The 17,593-nt window shown below is 34.7% G+C and overlaps 1 protein-coding gene across 3 annotated transcripts in view; it reads right to left on the reverse strand.

Annotated features, from left to right (window-relative positions):
• SCFD2 (sec1 family domain containing 2) overlaps positions 1-17,593 on the reverse strand; it is a 416,855-nt gene that overhangs the window by 340,277 nt on the left and 58,985 nt on the right. For all 3 annotated transcript variants that reach the window (XM_081303332.1, XM_081303333.1, XM_081303334.1), the window contains exon 4: positions 1,170-1,345. In XM_081303332.1, the coding sequence (XP_081159458.1) occupies positions 1,170-1,345 (176 nt within the window). The remainder of the gene's footprint in view (positions 1-1,169; positions 1,346-17,593) is intronic.

Consider the following 17,593-nt stretch of genomic DNA (forward strand, 5'->3'; position numbering starts at 1 on the left):
AAAAATAAAAGATAAGATGATCAGCTTCATCAGTAGTCCAAGAATTGCAAATCTATACAAAGAAACAGTGATGAACAACTATAAAAATGGTTTAGTTTTATTCATATTATTTTTATTTATATACATGAATATGTGCAGGCACATATTCACACACGCACACATACACAAAAGCACCAGTTGAACAGCTTAACTAAACATCAATGTGGATTAGATAAATAAATTGTATATTCGTGGTATGGATTAAATTAACAAACTAGAACCTTAAATAGAGCATATTGGGTTATTTTAAGAATAAAATATTCAGAGGAAAAAGCAAGTAGTTTAGGAATATTTATAGTATTATGTCACTTAGGTAAAAATTAAAACCTATAACACAATATTCTGTATTCTTTATGAAAAGTAAATACTTACAAAAATACCTCTGGAGAAAGTAAATGGAGAATCAAATCAGAGAAGGGTTCAGTAACAAGGATGCCTCAACTTTATCTCTAGTTGTATTTCTTTAGTGAAACAAAGGTAAAAGATAAATATTTTTAAATGGTAAATTACACTGAGACTATATATAGAGTCCATAGACGTTTGTTCTTTCACCTGAGTTTATATTTTAAAGTACTTTATACTTTAACAATATTTTATAATTTAACAATATTTTATAATTTTTAAAGCACAGTATAATTTATATTTTATAATATAAAAAATGTCTTTTTAAAAAAGTTTCCCTCCATGTACAAATTTCTGCATAAACACTACAAATGGAGTTCATCTCTCTTCATCTTTTGCTAAACATCATTAAGGCGCATGCTCTATGTTGTTTAAAGATTAGAGATTAAGTAGTATCAGAAAAAATGTAAATAGCAGTGCTATTTTAAAGGACAAATGGAAAGGATTGAATAAAGATGCCATGAAGATCAAGAAAGGTCCAAATGGCACAAAATTGAAAGGAAGTTTCCAAAAGTCAGTCAAACATGCAAAAAATATTCCCAGAATTGAGAAGCCAAAGATGTCACTGTCAAAAAAATTCTAGAAACAGGTCTGGCAAAAGTTTCTATCAAATTTTAATTTGGAGGTGCTTACTGAATGTGATGCAGCACACGTGTCAACAATACATTACTGAAACTCTAGTAAACATCAGTTTTCCCTGGAAGTCAAAACCTCCCATAGCAACATACCTGGAGAAGGAGCCTTTCAAAAGCTAGAAAGTTGTCCCACTTGGCTGTCTGCGGGTGTTTCAAAGTTTGAACTGTGGCCAGCCCAAGCTGCAGGAGTCCACAATGATTCCTTAGAGCTTTGAGATTGTTCTTGAAGAGCTGAATATAGGATGTAAGCTGTCCTGGCGAGACTCTCCCTGGAGAAACATAATAATTAATCAGCATACCCTCTTCTGGGAGTAGGAAAAATAACGAGAAGATGCCATGAAAAACACCATTGTCTTATATTTGCACAGAACTTTAGAACTGACTACACGCTTTCCTAAGTGCTGTAATCTTCCCAGCAGGAACAACAACAAAGATGTTACCTGCATTTTTCAAGTAAGAAAACAGATGTTAAGGGACCAAACCAAGGTCATATGGCCAGTAGAATACATTTTAAAATCCTGTGATATACTGTAAACAATTTTCAAATAAATATCAGTTTTATGTGACTATAGCTAGAACTTCAGATTACCACTCCATGATATATGATATAGGAATCCAAAAGGTCAGATTCCTAATTATAGGTATAACATAAAATAAGAGAAGAAATATGTTATGACTATAGCTTAAATTTTATCATTGATATCAGTGGGTTCATAAATACTCGTGAGGATAAAAACAAAAAATGTATGGAGAAATTGGGTGGCAAAAACACTAGACAATGAAATATCAGAAGAAAGGGTTTGGTATGACATGTGGCACATTTGCTATACTAGTCACCCAGATAGAAAAGGTTAGAGATTGTACAAGATACACATAGACACACATGCACACAACAATTTGTTAATTCATTCCCCCAGACCCCCTAAGTCCAATTTCTTCCCATAGCAGTCTTTGACTCACTCACTGCCACTCTCTAATCTTAAACTTCATCCCTGCCATTCACTGGTGCTTTGCATGAAGTCACTGGACACCAGATTTCCACCATCAGGCATAAAGAAAGCAATGGGGTCAACATAGCTGGAACTCAAGCAAATCATTCCTATACATTTTACCCACCTCCTCCTTGTGGGCTGTTCTTTGATACTGAAATTCAAGTATGTTTAGTTGTTATTTCATACACATGCTAGGCAAGCTCCCTACCACCATCCATAGCCCCAGCCCCACCATATGTACATTTTAAAGGTAAGAGTGTCTTCAGTTAAAAAACATAGGCAAACTTTTTATTGTTAGCTTTTCCTGGCTAAGAGTCAGACTCAGTCACTCAGGTTTATATAATGCTACCTTCTCACATAAGGCATGTGATCTAAAGAAACAAAGTGGGTTATTTCATAACAGGAAATGCCAACAGAGCACAACACTGTGAACTCTGCAATTATTCATCATTCCTGCTCTATTTGCACAGTAAATCCTTTTCTCACAAACACTTCATTAGATATGTCCTAATAATTTATAACATGCTAACTGAAATTCAATAAAAAAGTGTTTCACAAAAATGCCTTAAAATATAGGCTTGTGACATGGCATTTTCAAAATTTTAATTTAATCACAAAAAATGTAATTCCAAAAAATGGAAATCAATGAATTGGCTACCAAAAATGTTGTAGTAAGATTAATGACTTGAATAAAGATTCTTAGTTCACATCAACTAAAACAATGAGCAACTAGAACCAGGTGTTGAAAAGTAAAGTGCAGAACATTTATCCATACCTTACTTTTAAAAAAGGAAAAAAAATAACTTGTCAGGCAGATTTATATGGTGGTTTTAAAATGTCAACCCAGAAGGCTTTGCAACACATTTTTAAATGCTATAAAACAAGGATTATTTTATATCAAAATTGCATAAAGTATAGTAACTCTTTTTTTTTTAAAGAGAGAGAGAGAGAGAATTTTTTAATATCTATTTTTTAGTTTTCGGCGGACACAACATCTTTGTTTGTATGTGGTGCTGAGGATCGAACCCGGGCCGCACGCATGCCAGGCAAGTGCGCTACCACTTGAGCCACATCCCCAGCCCTATAGTAACTCTTTGAGAAGTGACAATTTCACATTTGAAAAGTGGTTTTCAAGCAAGAAATGTTATTGAGGTTTATTCTTCTTTTTTTAATTTTAAAGAAAGAAATACACTTCTGATTTCAATTTAGTTAAGAGAAAAATACAAAGCTTATCACCAATTCTATACATTTTTTAAAAACTCTTACTGAAATATAATTATCTTTTAGGGGAAAGGGTACAGATCTGGAAAATAAAAGAATTTAGTATTGTATTTTAATATTCTCTAAAACCCTTTCAATATTGAATTCAGTTAAATTCAAATGAATTATGGAGATCATTCTTCCCATTACTGCATACATAATAAATTATAGTTTGTTCAACCTGTTTTGTGACTTAGTAAAATTAAGTAAATTACCTACATATATTTAATTCTCTATTGGCATTCTTAAAGAGTATTTTGTTAGTGCCATGTATGGTTTAATCCCATAACTGTTGTGGTGGGAACAAATAATAACCAACAAAAATTTTGTCTAAAAATAGTACATTTAGCTATTTTTTAAAAATCTCTTGATATAACATATAACCATACTGTCATTGCACATTTTTCATTCATCATATTCCCACAAACATGAATGAAAAACCCAATGTGTACAGACTTTATATTTTTAAGACTCACATCCCCAGATATCAAATATTAGCATTTAATTTTTCTCCTTTCTCAATCATTTTCTAATATGATAAAAACAAAGCATATGGGAATATTTAAATATAATATACTCTTCTAAGACTCTGGTTCATTATTTCATACACAATTGGCAAAACAGGATAATATTAACATTTCACAAAAGTCACACCTGTTGATTTGTGATTTTTTCCTCATTATTTTAATATTTGGTATCACCAAATAACAGCAACTGAACACAAAGTAAATGAGCACAGCTGGATTCTGCAAGCCACAGAAGAAACTAAGTATTGCATGAAATGCCCATTCATTCCCAGCTCTTCCTCTTGGCTCTGCTGGCCACATGCCCTATCTTAAAATGTTTCCTGTTGGATTTGCCCTGATCTTCAGTTCATTTTGCTTTTGCTTCCATAACTAAACAACCTCAACTCCTCTCATACCACCTTGCAATGAGCTACCTTCAATTCTTTCATCCACATTAAGTCCTACATTTCCTCTAACATTTACCTATAGAAATTGACTACGTCTTTCTAAATATACTAGTATTTTTATCAAGATTCTTGTTGTTTTGTTTGTGCTCTGATTACAAGGTTGAATAAATTTTTTAACAGGCTACTGCCAATTTTATACATACATACATATATACATACACACACACACACACACACACACACACACACACACATATATACATACACACATCTCAATCATGAGCCTTGACACCTAGCACGTGATTTTGCAAAACAAAAATTTTCCCCTTCCAAAGCAGGCAATTCTGCTAAAATTATTCACTGCACCATTCAATAAATTTTGAGTGTTAATTCAACAGTTAACAGAAAACAGCCTGAATTCCGTATATGAAGAATGGTTTAGGAGTTTTGTTAATAATGTACAAAAGGCTCAAATGGCTACCCTGAGCACATGTGTTTACATCTATTTCTCAGGAGATCTCACCAGAATTACCCACCAGAATGATAGAAAGCTGTAAAAAGAGGTAGGAAGATACCAACAAAAAGATCATCACACAGCCCAAAAGCAGACAAAAGAGTTCAACACCTTCTTCCCCCACTTACTGGTTATCTTTAAAACTTACATTGCATGCCAAAGCTTTCTTTTTTGCTGTCAACCACTGAAGGTATCATATGGCTGTTCAAGTTCTAAGAAGAGGATATTAAGTCCCTGATCCTTCCTTTTATTTCTTTTTCCCCCTTTCATCTTTTAAATCATCTGTGTTTTATGTTTATCTGCTCAAAATTGGTAGCACTACTTTTATTCCATAACCATGATTCAGTATTATCTGTTTTTGCTATATTTGATTCTAAAAGTTCAAACTCAATCTATACTATTTACATCATTGTTAAGTATGTAACTATTCACAATTTACTTATTCACAAAGAAGATTTTATTTCTTCTTAGAATGCTCAATCATGTTTTTTGTTCTTTAGTATTTTTATTATCTTCTTGAACAAGCTTTAAAATATTCTAACCTTGAATACCCTGTCCTATCTTTGTAGTTCATGCTTTTCCCCATTCCCAGAATACTCCACTGTGGCAGTTTGTTCTCTAGGCCTATCTGCACAGCCATCAGTCAAAATTCCTTCCACTGCTCTCTTCAGTTGGATCTATATTTTCTTTAAGTCCCCAATTTTTCTTTCTTAATGAACCATATTGTTTTGGTGAATGTCCTTAAGCTGAATGGAAAGCAAAGTATTTTTATGTCAGAAAATTATTTTTTCCTGCCTTCACAGTTAATGACAATGTATCTGAATCTAGGATTCTTGGATTGAAAATAATTCATTGTTTCATTGTCTTCTGATATTGAGGGTTGCCAAAGAGAAATGTGTGCTTGTCTCAGTCTTGTTCATCTGCAGATGAGCTTCTCTTGGGGTCCTTAATATTTTCTTACTCTTCAGTATCTGGGGAATCACAGAATCACAGTGTTTAATTTAGAGGGTTTAAAAAAATCTTTTCTACTTGCTTGGATAAGACTATTTAATTTGAAATTTTTTAACACTAGGAAAGATCACATTTTTTCTTTGCTAATTTCCTATCCTCTACTTCCTCTCTCTGAAACTTTTAATAGTTTGGGGACCCTTGAATTCATTCTGTGTATCTTTAATCTTCTTTATTTTCCCTCATCTTTTCAAAGTCATCTTCTTTTTTTCTTATTTTAGATTTTTCATTTTATTTTATTTTATTTTAGATTTCTCATTTTAGATTTTTCAGAACTTATCTTCAAACTTTTGTTGAACATTTTATTTCCACAATGATTTCTTTAATTTCTAAAAGCTCTTTTTAAAAATAGCTTTGCAGAGATATAACTCATATACCATCAAATTCACCCTAAAAATGCACAATTAAGTGGGTTTTGATATATTCACTGAATTATACAAATGCTATGTAATTTCAGAAAAATTTTATTACTTCAAAATAATACCCCATGCCCAAATGAAAAAGTACCATTCATATTAGAATATAACTGGAACAGGACATCCATCTGGGAGACTAACTGTATTTAGTTATACCAAGAAACAGAGAAGCAATAGAAATGAGAAAAAAATCAAGTAGTAATAATTGAACTCTTTTTATATATAGTGAAACAATTATAATGCATTTTTAATCTAATGAAATATAATTTCCTGAAAGGCAAAAGAGGAATGTAAGAGTACTAATTGAAAAAGCAAAAATCACCATCATCATCATCATCATCATCATCATCATTATCATCTGCTGCTGCCATCTCCATAAAAGACTTTACCTGGAATATGTGAAAAGACCTGCATCAAAGAGGAAGCCACCTTTCCAGAACATGAACTCCAAGATCAGAAGCCTCTGGTATAAAGGAGTTGGTAAGTGAGGAGCACAACATGCATATAGTAAAGCACACAAATCTTAAGTGCATAGTTCAAATCAGTTTCACATATGTCTGTCCATATAATCACCTCCTGAATAGGTCTAGCATACATTCTGTACCCTAGGAGATTCCCTGGAATGTTTATCCAGTCAACAATTCCCAAAAGGTAAACCAGTGCTTTGCTCTCTATTACAACAAATCACATTTTGTCTGCTTTTGAACTTCATTTAAATGAAATTCTATGTATGTACTCGATTTCATCTGGCTTCATTTGCTCCATACTATCCAAAAATCCATTTTGTTACTGTGTTTTATTGCTCTGTATGACTACAATAGTTTCTTTATACATTTTGCTATTAAAGCTCATTTATGTTTTATAGTTTGGGGCCATTATAAAAAATATTATGAACATTCTAATATATGTCTTTTGGTGGACATAAGCACTCATTTCTACTGGATACACACCCAGTTGTGAAACTGCTAGATTTTACTTAATATGGTATAGTAGTTTCCCATGGCTATATCAATATCCTCATATACTTAAAATATTATTTGATGTAACAATTTAACATGATTTTTTAAATAGATATAAGGTTTAAAATGAAGCGCAACTATATAATTAAGTTTCCTCATGGTTTTTATGCTGGGTAGCCAAAACTCTAATAAGAGGGAGAGAGAAAAATCAGGATGGAAACCACATTACTATACTATTAGCAAGCACCTTGATTTTGTTTTCTCATTTTTGTTTTTTTTAAATTTACTTTCCTAACAATTTACATAGACAGATGCTTGGAAGGCAAAAATTAATTTAATTAAAAAGTTACTTCAAAAAGCAGGGTAGTGGGAGTAGTGGGATGAAAGAATTATATGTTCACTTTTTATTTTACGTATATTGTCATATGAATTTTTTATAAACTTGAGCTAGTGTAACTTTTAAAATAATCTCTTCGCTCTAAAACAAAGTAATGTCTGTTTCTTGTAGAGTGGACAGATATTTGTTTTTCTCTGAGAAATTTGACTTTATTACTATCACTGATTTGTGCAATGGATAAAGCATGGTCTTTCAACAAATAAAGAAATAGAAGAGTAATAATAACGGCCTGCTTCTCACCTCAATTGAGGTCAAAGGGTAAAGAAATATGGTTAACATACAGGTGGAGAGATTTAAATCAGACCTGGGGTAAAAATCTTGATCATGATGACTATGAGACACTGAAATAAGTTACTAAAGGGGAAAGAGGGAAGAAATTACAAACCTTCTCCCACAGGGATTTGAAGGGCAATATACACAGCCATCTGTATAGTAAAACTTGGATAAAGCCCAGCTGTGAATTAATGTTCATTTTTATAACACCATAAATACTGAGAAAAGTGTTCTGGTATATCCTTTAAATAGTATGTGTTTCTTGTTACACAAAATTTTTTTAGCTCTACAACCATTATAATAATAGTAGAAGAAGAAACTAATGTGAAAAGAGTATTTTAATTACATAAAACAACTCAATTCCATGGGTCCAAAGTTGAGAAATGTGCTATATACTCTATTTCCAGGTTATTATGGAATAAAGTAACTGTTGCAGGATCAGGGGTTACACACAAAAAATAAATAGCTGTCCCTGAAGTTATACAGAACAGCAAATTAGAAAATCACCAGAAACATTTATGATTTGGCTTTCTGTGGAAATGTAGCCTTCCTAAAGCTAACTTAAACACTGGTTCAACATTTATAAACGATGTATAGAGCAAAGAAGAAAAGAGATTCTCCCCCAGCCCCATACCCTGCCCCCAGTTATCCAGGGGCAGAACTCTAGCTTGCCAGAGAAGAAGCATCTCCTTGATGGTCCACTCTGACTTGGAAAGGAATTTCTTCTCCTAAAGGAGAACCTCCCACCCTACAGCCATGGGCCTTCTCACCACCTCATGCTCTCAGGGATTTTCAACTCCTGCCTAACTCATAGCATAACCTTCAGGATTCCTTATGTTGAGAAAGCCTAAGAGGAGTAATAAGCAAGATGGCCGACTAGAGGTGCCCAATGCTCGCCCCCTCCTCCTCCACCCAGTGCAAGGATCAATAGAATGAATAAACAACTGCTCTTTGTAGAGAGTGACTAAGAGGAGACTACTGGAGTCTACAGTACAGGAAAGAAGCAGCAAAAATCCTGTGAAGCACAAAACTTAGGATGGCCACATAGAGAAGGAAAGGAAACATTTTGTCTCTGTTGCCCTATGCCCCAGTGTGAAACAGAAGGGTCTTCTCCCTACAGGAAAAAGGTGTGCAGGAAGTTCCCAGCTGCTCCTGTTCTCCCAGACACTTGCTGCCTCAGCTACTGGAGCATCCTGCAGGCCTCATAAGTCCTGAGCTCAGCTTAGGAGCTGCCTGGAACTGCCTACAGTGGAATGCAGATCACACTACTCCAGAAAAGTTCATATTGTGTCCTGCCCACCATGGCTCAAGCCGCTAGTATTTTGTGCATCTTCAAGCCAGAGCTCCTTCTAGAGTTCATCCTTCTCCAAAGGCCAGTAGCCACTGCATGCCTTCATCCCTAAGGCTCTGCCATCATTGCACCATGTATGCACATATGACAGAGCACCATTTCATGGCCAAGCTATCACAGTTTCAACTGCAGACAGTTTCAACCGAAGTACAGCACTGTTCCCTGTAAGACCAGCCTCTCAGAGACCTGCAGCCCTGGTCCAGCACAGCATTTGTACCTCCAGGAACCTGAAATTATGTGGTGTCCTTCTCCTCATGGAAACATTGCCTTGTCCAAGCTGTGCCACCCACCCTCTGGTCCAGAGAGCTACAGAGCTACAGAGCTCTTGGATCTGAACTAGTCACCAGAGTCTGAACTGATGAGGAGTCTCAGCTCTCTGGGCAGTACACCTATCATTTCATTTCCATGCCCCTTCCCTTTTGCCATTCTGAGTTTTTCATGCTGTTGTACCCAGTCTCACAGAGCCAGACTCACTTCTGGGTCTCATCACCCTGGGGTCTATAAACACCTCAATGCAGTACCCCTCTCCTAGTGCTCCAGTTACCACTGTACCCTGTTGGCTCCAGAGCCCAAATTGCAGCTGTGCTCTGCTACCCAAGGTTCAAGCCTCTGGAACATTCCTTCTTCCACAGGGCCATTCCAGGGTTGTTCTCCAACCTCCAGGATCAGAGTCACAACTATACCCCTCCCTCCTAAGCCCAAGCTACAAGGGAATTCTTCAAAGCCACAGTCCCCAGTTTTTTGGAAAAGTTGCATCCACCCATGTATCAGGGATTGAACCTGTGCCCACATTGCAGGTATCCCAATAGTTCAGCAAGACACTAATCCCCTGACCCCAGTATGACAGCAACTTTAACCATCTATTGTGGGAAGCCCTTCTCACACGTGATTGGGCACCTCCCTGACTGGGTGTGAGGTGTTCTGGCCAAGCTGTGTCAGAACTTATCCCCACCCTTTTTAGGTGCGAGAGCCCATCCGTTTGGGGGGTGTGACTGACCACTGACCCTGAGACCAATCACTGACCCTGACCTTGGAATGCTGTCCCCCTCGACCTTCATTGGATGGAATTTTCCCCTGAATTTCTTGTTCCCCAATAAAAGGCCACTCTCTGGCGTGCTCCTTCCTCTCTCCTGCTAGTCTCTTGTGTAAACCTCGCTACCCCACCAGGTAGCTCGAGGCAGGAGCCGGGAAGGGCCGTCTCTGAACTGGTCAAGAAAAAGGTAAATTGAGTTTATGTGTGTTTATTTTGATCTCACTAGTTAACTTCTATGCTTAGGACCTCTAGCATGAAGCTAGCGTGCTGGTCGCACGGCAGAATCTATGCCCTGGAACATAGCACTGCTGTGTTTATGTATGGGTCACATCAGACCTGATACCAAGAAAGATGCCCTCAGCTAAGTCACCCCTCGATAAGAAAAAGAGAATTGGAATACCCCTAAAATTCTTGCTGCTGAGAAGCCTAACAATCTACCCTGCCACCACTTATGCCAAATATTCCCACAGCCTGGGCCACTAAGGTACCTGTAGCCATTGCTGACATTGAACCCAGCTGAAGAAGCTGCACGAAGATAATTCTACTGGGTTCACCTGGAATCAGAGTCAACACACCCGACCAAAAGATATCCAAGGGCCTATCTACAGGGGAAAGTCTCTATGAAATCCATTCTAACTTTGAAAGGGGATCAGATACACAGGTATCAACACAGAGGCATAAGAAACATGTAAAAGTGAGGACAGCACCAAAAGAACATAATACTTTTCCAGTAATTGTTCCAAAGAAAAGGAAATTTCCAAATCACCTAAAAAGGAATTCAAAATAACGATCTCTATGGAAACTAAGAAACTCAGTGAATTACAAGAGAATGCAGACAGGTAATTTATTCAAAATCAGATAAATAATTCATAATATGAATAAGAAATCCAACACAGATAAATATCATCAAAAAAGAACCAAACTGAGGACTGGAGTTGTGGCTCAGTGGTAGAGCGCTTGCCTAGTATGTATGAAGCACTGGGTTTGATTCTCAGCACCGCATATAAACAAATAAAATAAAGATCCATCAATGACTAAAAAAAAAAAAACCAAACTGACATCTTGGAGCTGAAGAATTTGATGAATGAGATAAAAAGTAGAGAGCTTCAACAGCAGACTAAATCAAGCAGAAGTAGTGTCTGTAAACTTAAAATTCACCTTTTAAAATAATCCAGTCACAGGAAACAAAAGAAAATGCAATGAAAGAGTAAAAAAAGTCTACAGGACTTACTGAACACTACTAAGTAAACAAATGCAAGTAATAACAAAAGAGAGCAAGAGTTACTATTTTTAGATTAAATAGTCTTCAAGTCAAAACTGTTGTCAAAGACAAAGAAGGACATTATTTAATGACATCAGGGTCAGGTAATCAAAAGGATTTAACAGTTGTAAATTTATATGTGCCTAATATCAAAGAATCTACTAAATATATAAAGCAAATATTAATAAATCTGAAGAGAGAAATAGGTTCCAATACAATAATAATAGGAGACTTCAATACCCCTTTTTCATCAATGAATAGGTCAGCCAGACAGAAAATCAATGAGAAAATACTGGAATTGAACTAAATTTTAGACCAAATGGAGCTAACAGATATATGTAGAGCATTACATCCAATAGCACAAAACATGCATTCTTCTCTAGCACACATGGAGCATTCTCCAGGATATGTTACATTACAAAATGTCTTAACAAATTTAAGGGAGGAATCTTGGAAAATTCACAAATATGCATAAATTCCATGTTCCTGAGCAACTTAGAGATCAAGTAAGAAAAAAAAATAGGAAATTTTAAAATATCTTCTTGAAACATAAAACAATAGAAACATAACCTATGGGATGCAACAAAAATAGTTCTAAGAGGAAGGTTTATGCCAATAAATAATTACATTAAAAAAGAATAAAGATACCAAATAATAGCCTAACATTATACCTCAAGGAACTATGGAAAAAAATTAAAAACAAAGTAAACCTTAAGTTAGCAGAAAGAGGAAAATAATAAAGATGAGACAGAGCTTAATTCAACAGAGTACAGAAAAACCATAGGCGGGGGAATTGATAAAATCAAGGGTTGTTCTTTTTTCAAAATATATAAACAATATTTACCAATTCCTAACCAAAAAAAGAGAAAAGACTCAAATAAATAAATAGAATCAGAAACAAAAGTTGAGACATTACAACAGACCTCTCAGAAGTAAATAAGGGACTATTATGACCAATGATATGATAAGAACTGGATAACCTAGAGGAAATAAATGTCTCTAGAAATATAGACTTCATTGAATTAAGAAAAAATGGAAGGCTTTAATAGCATTCTCCACCCCTACCCCGACCAAAGAAGCATAGATTTAAGTAGTAATTCTCAAATTTCTAACAAAGAAAAAGCCCTGGACTAGATAGATGGCTTCACAACTGAATCCTACCAAATATTCAAAAGAAAAATTATTACCAATAAACTCTTCCAAATATAGCACTTGAGGGTTATGTTTACATATATTTTATGATATCAGCAATACCTAAGCTAGATGAAGACATTATTAAAAAGGAAAACTATAACTTAGTATCTCTGATGAATACTGATGTGGTAATCCTCAATAAAATATTAGCAAACCAAATTCAACTTCATCAAAAAGATTAAATATAATATCTAAGATTTATCCCTGTCATGAAGGCTGATTTAAGTGTGCAAATAATCAATGTAATACAAATCATCAATAGAATGAAAAATACAAACCACAAAATTATTCTCAATTGATGCAAAAAAAAAGCACCTGACAAAGCTCAACAGGCTTTCTTAATAAAAAAAAAAAAACTGTTAATTGTTTAGGAATATAAAAAAAATTTCACAATGTAATAAAGGCCACTCATGAAAAACCCAAAACTAACACTGTAATCAGAGGAGAAAAACTGAGAGCTTTTCTAATAAGATCAAGTACAAGGCAGGGATGCCCATTGTTGCCACAACATAGTACTGTAAGTACTAGCAAGCGCAGTCAGACAAAAAAAAAATGAATAAAAGGTATCTAAATCACAAATGAAAAACTTACCTATTTGTAGATAACACAATCCTTTATGTTAAGTATCACAAAGATTCTACCCAAAACACTGTCAAAACAGGAGCTGGAGCTGGAGCTCAGTAACAGAGTGTGTGCCTAGCATGTGCAAGGCACTGGATTCAATTCTCAGCACTACATATGAATAAATAAAATAAAGGGTCCATTGACAACCAAAAATAATATTTTTTTAAAAACTGTCAAAACAAATAAATGCATTAGTTAAGTTGCAATATACAAAATCAATATATGAAAATGAGATTCTTTTCTATATACAAACAATAACGTAAATGGAAAAGAAATCAAGAAAACAATCCCATTTATGATTGCATCAAAAAATTACTTAGGAATAAATTTAATAAAGGAGCTTAAATATTTGTACATTGAAAACTATAAAAATCAATGAAATAAATTTTTAAAAAACAAACAAATGGAAATATATTCTGTGTTCATGGGTTGGAAGAATTATATTGTTAAAATGTTCATACTGCCCAAAGCAATATACAGATTTAATGCAATCCTTATCAAAATTCTAATGGCATTCTTCACAGAAAGTGAAAACACAACCTAAAATTCATGTAGAACTACAAAACAAATAAGCAAGCAAACAAACAAAACAAAACAAAACAAAAACCCCTAAATATACAAACCAATACTGAGAAAAACAAAATTGGGGGTTCACAACTCCTAATTTAAAATTAGATTACAATGCATAGCAATCCAAACAGAATAGTACTGGTACAAAAGCAGTAGGACCAGTGAACCAAATTAGAAAGTCTAGAAATGAATCCAAACACAAGTCAAGTAATTTTCAGCAAAACCTCAAGAGAACATAATGAGAAAAGGACAGTTTGTTCAATAACAGTGCTGGGAAAACTGGGTCTCCTCATGCAAATACACGAAATTGGACCCTTTTCTTATACCACGTTAAAAAATCAATTCAGAATGGATCAAGACCTCAATGTAAGACTGAAAATAATAAAATTTCTAGAACACAAGGGAAACGTCCTTGACACTGACTTTAGCAATGATTCTTTGATATAACACCGAATGTAGATTTTGGTTGTTTTTATCACAAAAAGTAACTATATGAGAAATATTTTCATTTGATTCATTGCACTAATGACTTTACTATCAAGATATTTTTATAAAATCATGTTGTAAACCTCAAACATACATATAAAATTCATTATTTTTAGGAAGAAGATAATAAGACATAAAAAGAGGAAACATCTATTTAAATTAAACGTACAGAGCAAGAGGGTAGATGTTTAAAGGACATTAGAAATTCAGATTCCCATCTACTGATGAAGAAATAAAGAAACAGAAGCAATAAATGCTGCTATAGGTGATGGGGTATAAGCTTAAGCATTATTTAACAATCTTAAGACTGTCTCTTTCTCTAGATTCTCTTCTTCTCTGCACCTCCTAAATGGATGTATTCCTTAGGGCCCTGATTCAACCTCTTATTCAGTCTACCATTTCTCTTAGATCAACCTTATATGATACGTATTTCCTTCAGAAATTCATCACTAGGTTTCAATATAATCATTAGGCAACTAATCCAAATCTTACTCCAGTCACACTTCCCAACTAAAGGAACAATTTCTACAGATGGAATGATCCCACCCCTAGATTTGATCTGGTAGAGTATTCTTCACATTCAGTTGCAGGACTCTTGGTCATTATTTTTATATCCACCCAGAGATAATAATTTCATCACGCTATATCCTCACTTTACTCATATTTTGAATTCTTCACAAATGCTATGTTCCATGTAAGTCATTTCATCTAATTATCAGATTAACAAGTACTAGAACCCTTTCTTTATAAACAAACTCAGCAAAGTTAAAAATTTGCACATTCGAAAACAAGATATTTTACATGTTTTCTATCTACTACAAAGACTTACTATATAGTAGGCACACATAATATTTTCTGAACAAAGGAAAATAGCCTGTTATCTCAAACTCAGAATAGCATTTAGAGAAGAGTTCGATGAGCTTTCTCGTCCTTTCTGATATTCAACTGATTCCACTGATTTCTATTGGAAATTGTGCCAATAGAAGCCCCAGAGAATATGACCTTCTTTTAAGTAATGGCTCTCAAAGATATTCTACAAACCCCTGGGTCCTGAAGCACATTCTGGAAAAGACAAACAATCTTCATAATAAATAATACTGAAGTTTTACTTGATTTTGTTACTATATTATTTGGTGGGTAAAAGTGTTGATGCTTAGCATAAATCCAGGCACCAAATTATACTAGTCAGTGTCACTTCCAAACAACTTCAGGAAACTATAAATGTTATTAATTTTATCAAATCTGAACCCTTGAGAAAACATCAATATTCTACATAAATAAATGGGAAATACGCAAGTGGACTTCTGGTACACACTAAAATATAATGGCTATCTTGAGAGAAAGTTCTGGGGTGGTCACTTGGATCATGAACTTAACTAGCCATTTTTCATTCCAAACAGAAGAGACAACTAGAAGACATGTTCTTCAGACATCTCCTAAAACATGAATGAAGTAAGCCTGTCACTTTGAGAAAAACTATTGGCATTTATATTGCCAATGATAAAAGACAATTTTGTGTGTAAAAAACTAGAATGTTTGAAAATTTGTATTTGTTGCTGAATCTTTATATTCCCACACTCAAGATTTTCGAATGGAAAATCATTAATATCATTAATATCAGTAAATATGATTTTATTATATTGCATAATATGTGTCAGCATTTGGAAAATTGATATAATTTAGATAACCAATATTTTTTTATTGTTGGTCGTTCAAAACATTACATAGTTTTTAATATATCATATTTCACAGTTTGATTCAAGTGAGTTATGAACTCCCATTTTTACCCCGTATACAGATTGCTGTATCACATCAGTTACACTTCCATTGATTTACATATTGCCATTCTAGTGATTGATGTATTCTGCTGTCTATCCTATTCTCTACTATCCCCCTTCCCCTCCCCTCCCCTCCCCTCCCCTTTTCTCTCTCTACCCCCTCTACTGTAAATCATTTCTTCCACTTGTATTATTCTTCTCTTACCCCTCCTTTCCTCTTATATGTAATTTTGTATAACCCTGAGGAACACCTTCCATTTCCATTCGATTTCCCTTCTCACTCCTTTTCCCTCCCACCTCTCATCCCTGTTTAATGTTAATCTTCTTCTCAAGCTCTTCGTCCCTACCCTGTCCTTGGTTACTCCCCTTATATCAAAGAAGTCATTTGGCATTTGTTTTTTAAGGATTGGCTAGCTTCACTTAGCATAATCTGCTCTAATGCCATCCATTTCCCTCCAAATTCTATGATTTTGTCATTTTTTAATGCAGAGTAATATTCCATTGTGTATAAATGCCACATTTTTTTATCCATTCATCTATTGAAGGGCATCTAGGTTGGTTCCACAATCTTGCTATCGTGAATTGTGCTGCTATGAACATCGATGTAGCAGTGTCCCTGTAGCATGCTCTCATTAGGTCTTTAGGGAATAGACCGAGAAGGGGAATAGCTGGGTCAAATGGTGGGATAACCAATATTTTCAAGACACTAATATAAATGATTCATTCAAAGTGCAAGAGAGATGAATGGATTTTTTTAATTGGAGCTTTATAGTTACCCGTAGTATTTGGGTTTGTCCTGACAAACTCATACACACAGGGAGCTGGATTTCAGTTCATGATCTCCCCCTCTTCCCTCCCAACCTCCCTCCTCTCTCCCATTCTCCTCCCTCTGCTCTACTAGTTTTGCTTTTGCCTGTCTATTAATTTGTGTTTGATTGGTTCCTTTTGCTATCCTATCTTCTCTTCCCCCTTCCCTTTATTTTGCTCAAGTTTCTGAATACAAAAGAAAACATTTGATCATTGAGTTTCTGGGTTTGGCTAATTTAACTTATTATGACATTCTCCATTTCCATCCATTTACCAGCAAATGTGATAATTTCATTGTTTTTAATGGTTAAGTAGAACTCCATTGTGTGTATGTATATGTAAGCATGTGTATGTGAGATATATATATCACAATTTCTTAATTCATTCATCTATTCACAGATGCCCTAATAACATAATTCAGCTATTGTCAATTGTGCTGCTAAAAACATTTATGTGGCTGTGTTCCTGTAAAATGCTGATTTTAGGTCTTTTGAAGAAATACCAAGGAATGAGATAGCTGGGTCATATGGTGGTTCCACCCTTAGTTTTTTCAGGAATCTCCATATACTTTCCAGGATGGTTGTACTAGTCTATAGTCCCACCAACAATGTATAAGTGTACCTTCCCCACCCCCCACAACCTCACCAGCATTTATTATTGTTCATATTCTTTTTTTCCATA

The sequence above is a fragment of the Spermophilus citellus genome, assembly GCF_964194105.1.
Source record: "Spermophilus citellus genome assembly, chromosome: 8".
Taxonomy (NCBI): Eukaryota; Metazoa; Chordata; class Mammalia; order Rodentia; family Sciuridae; genus Spermophilus; species Spermophilus citellus.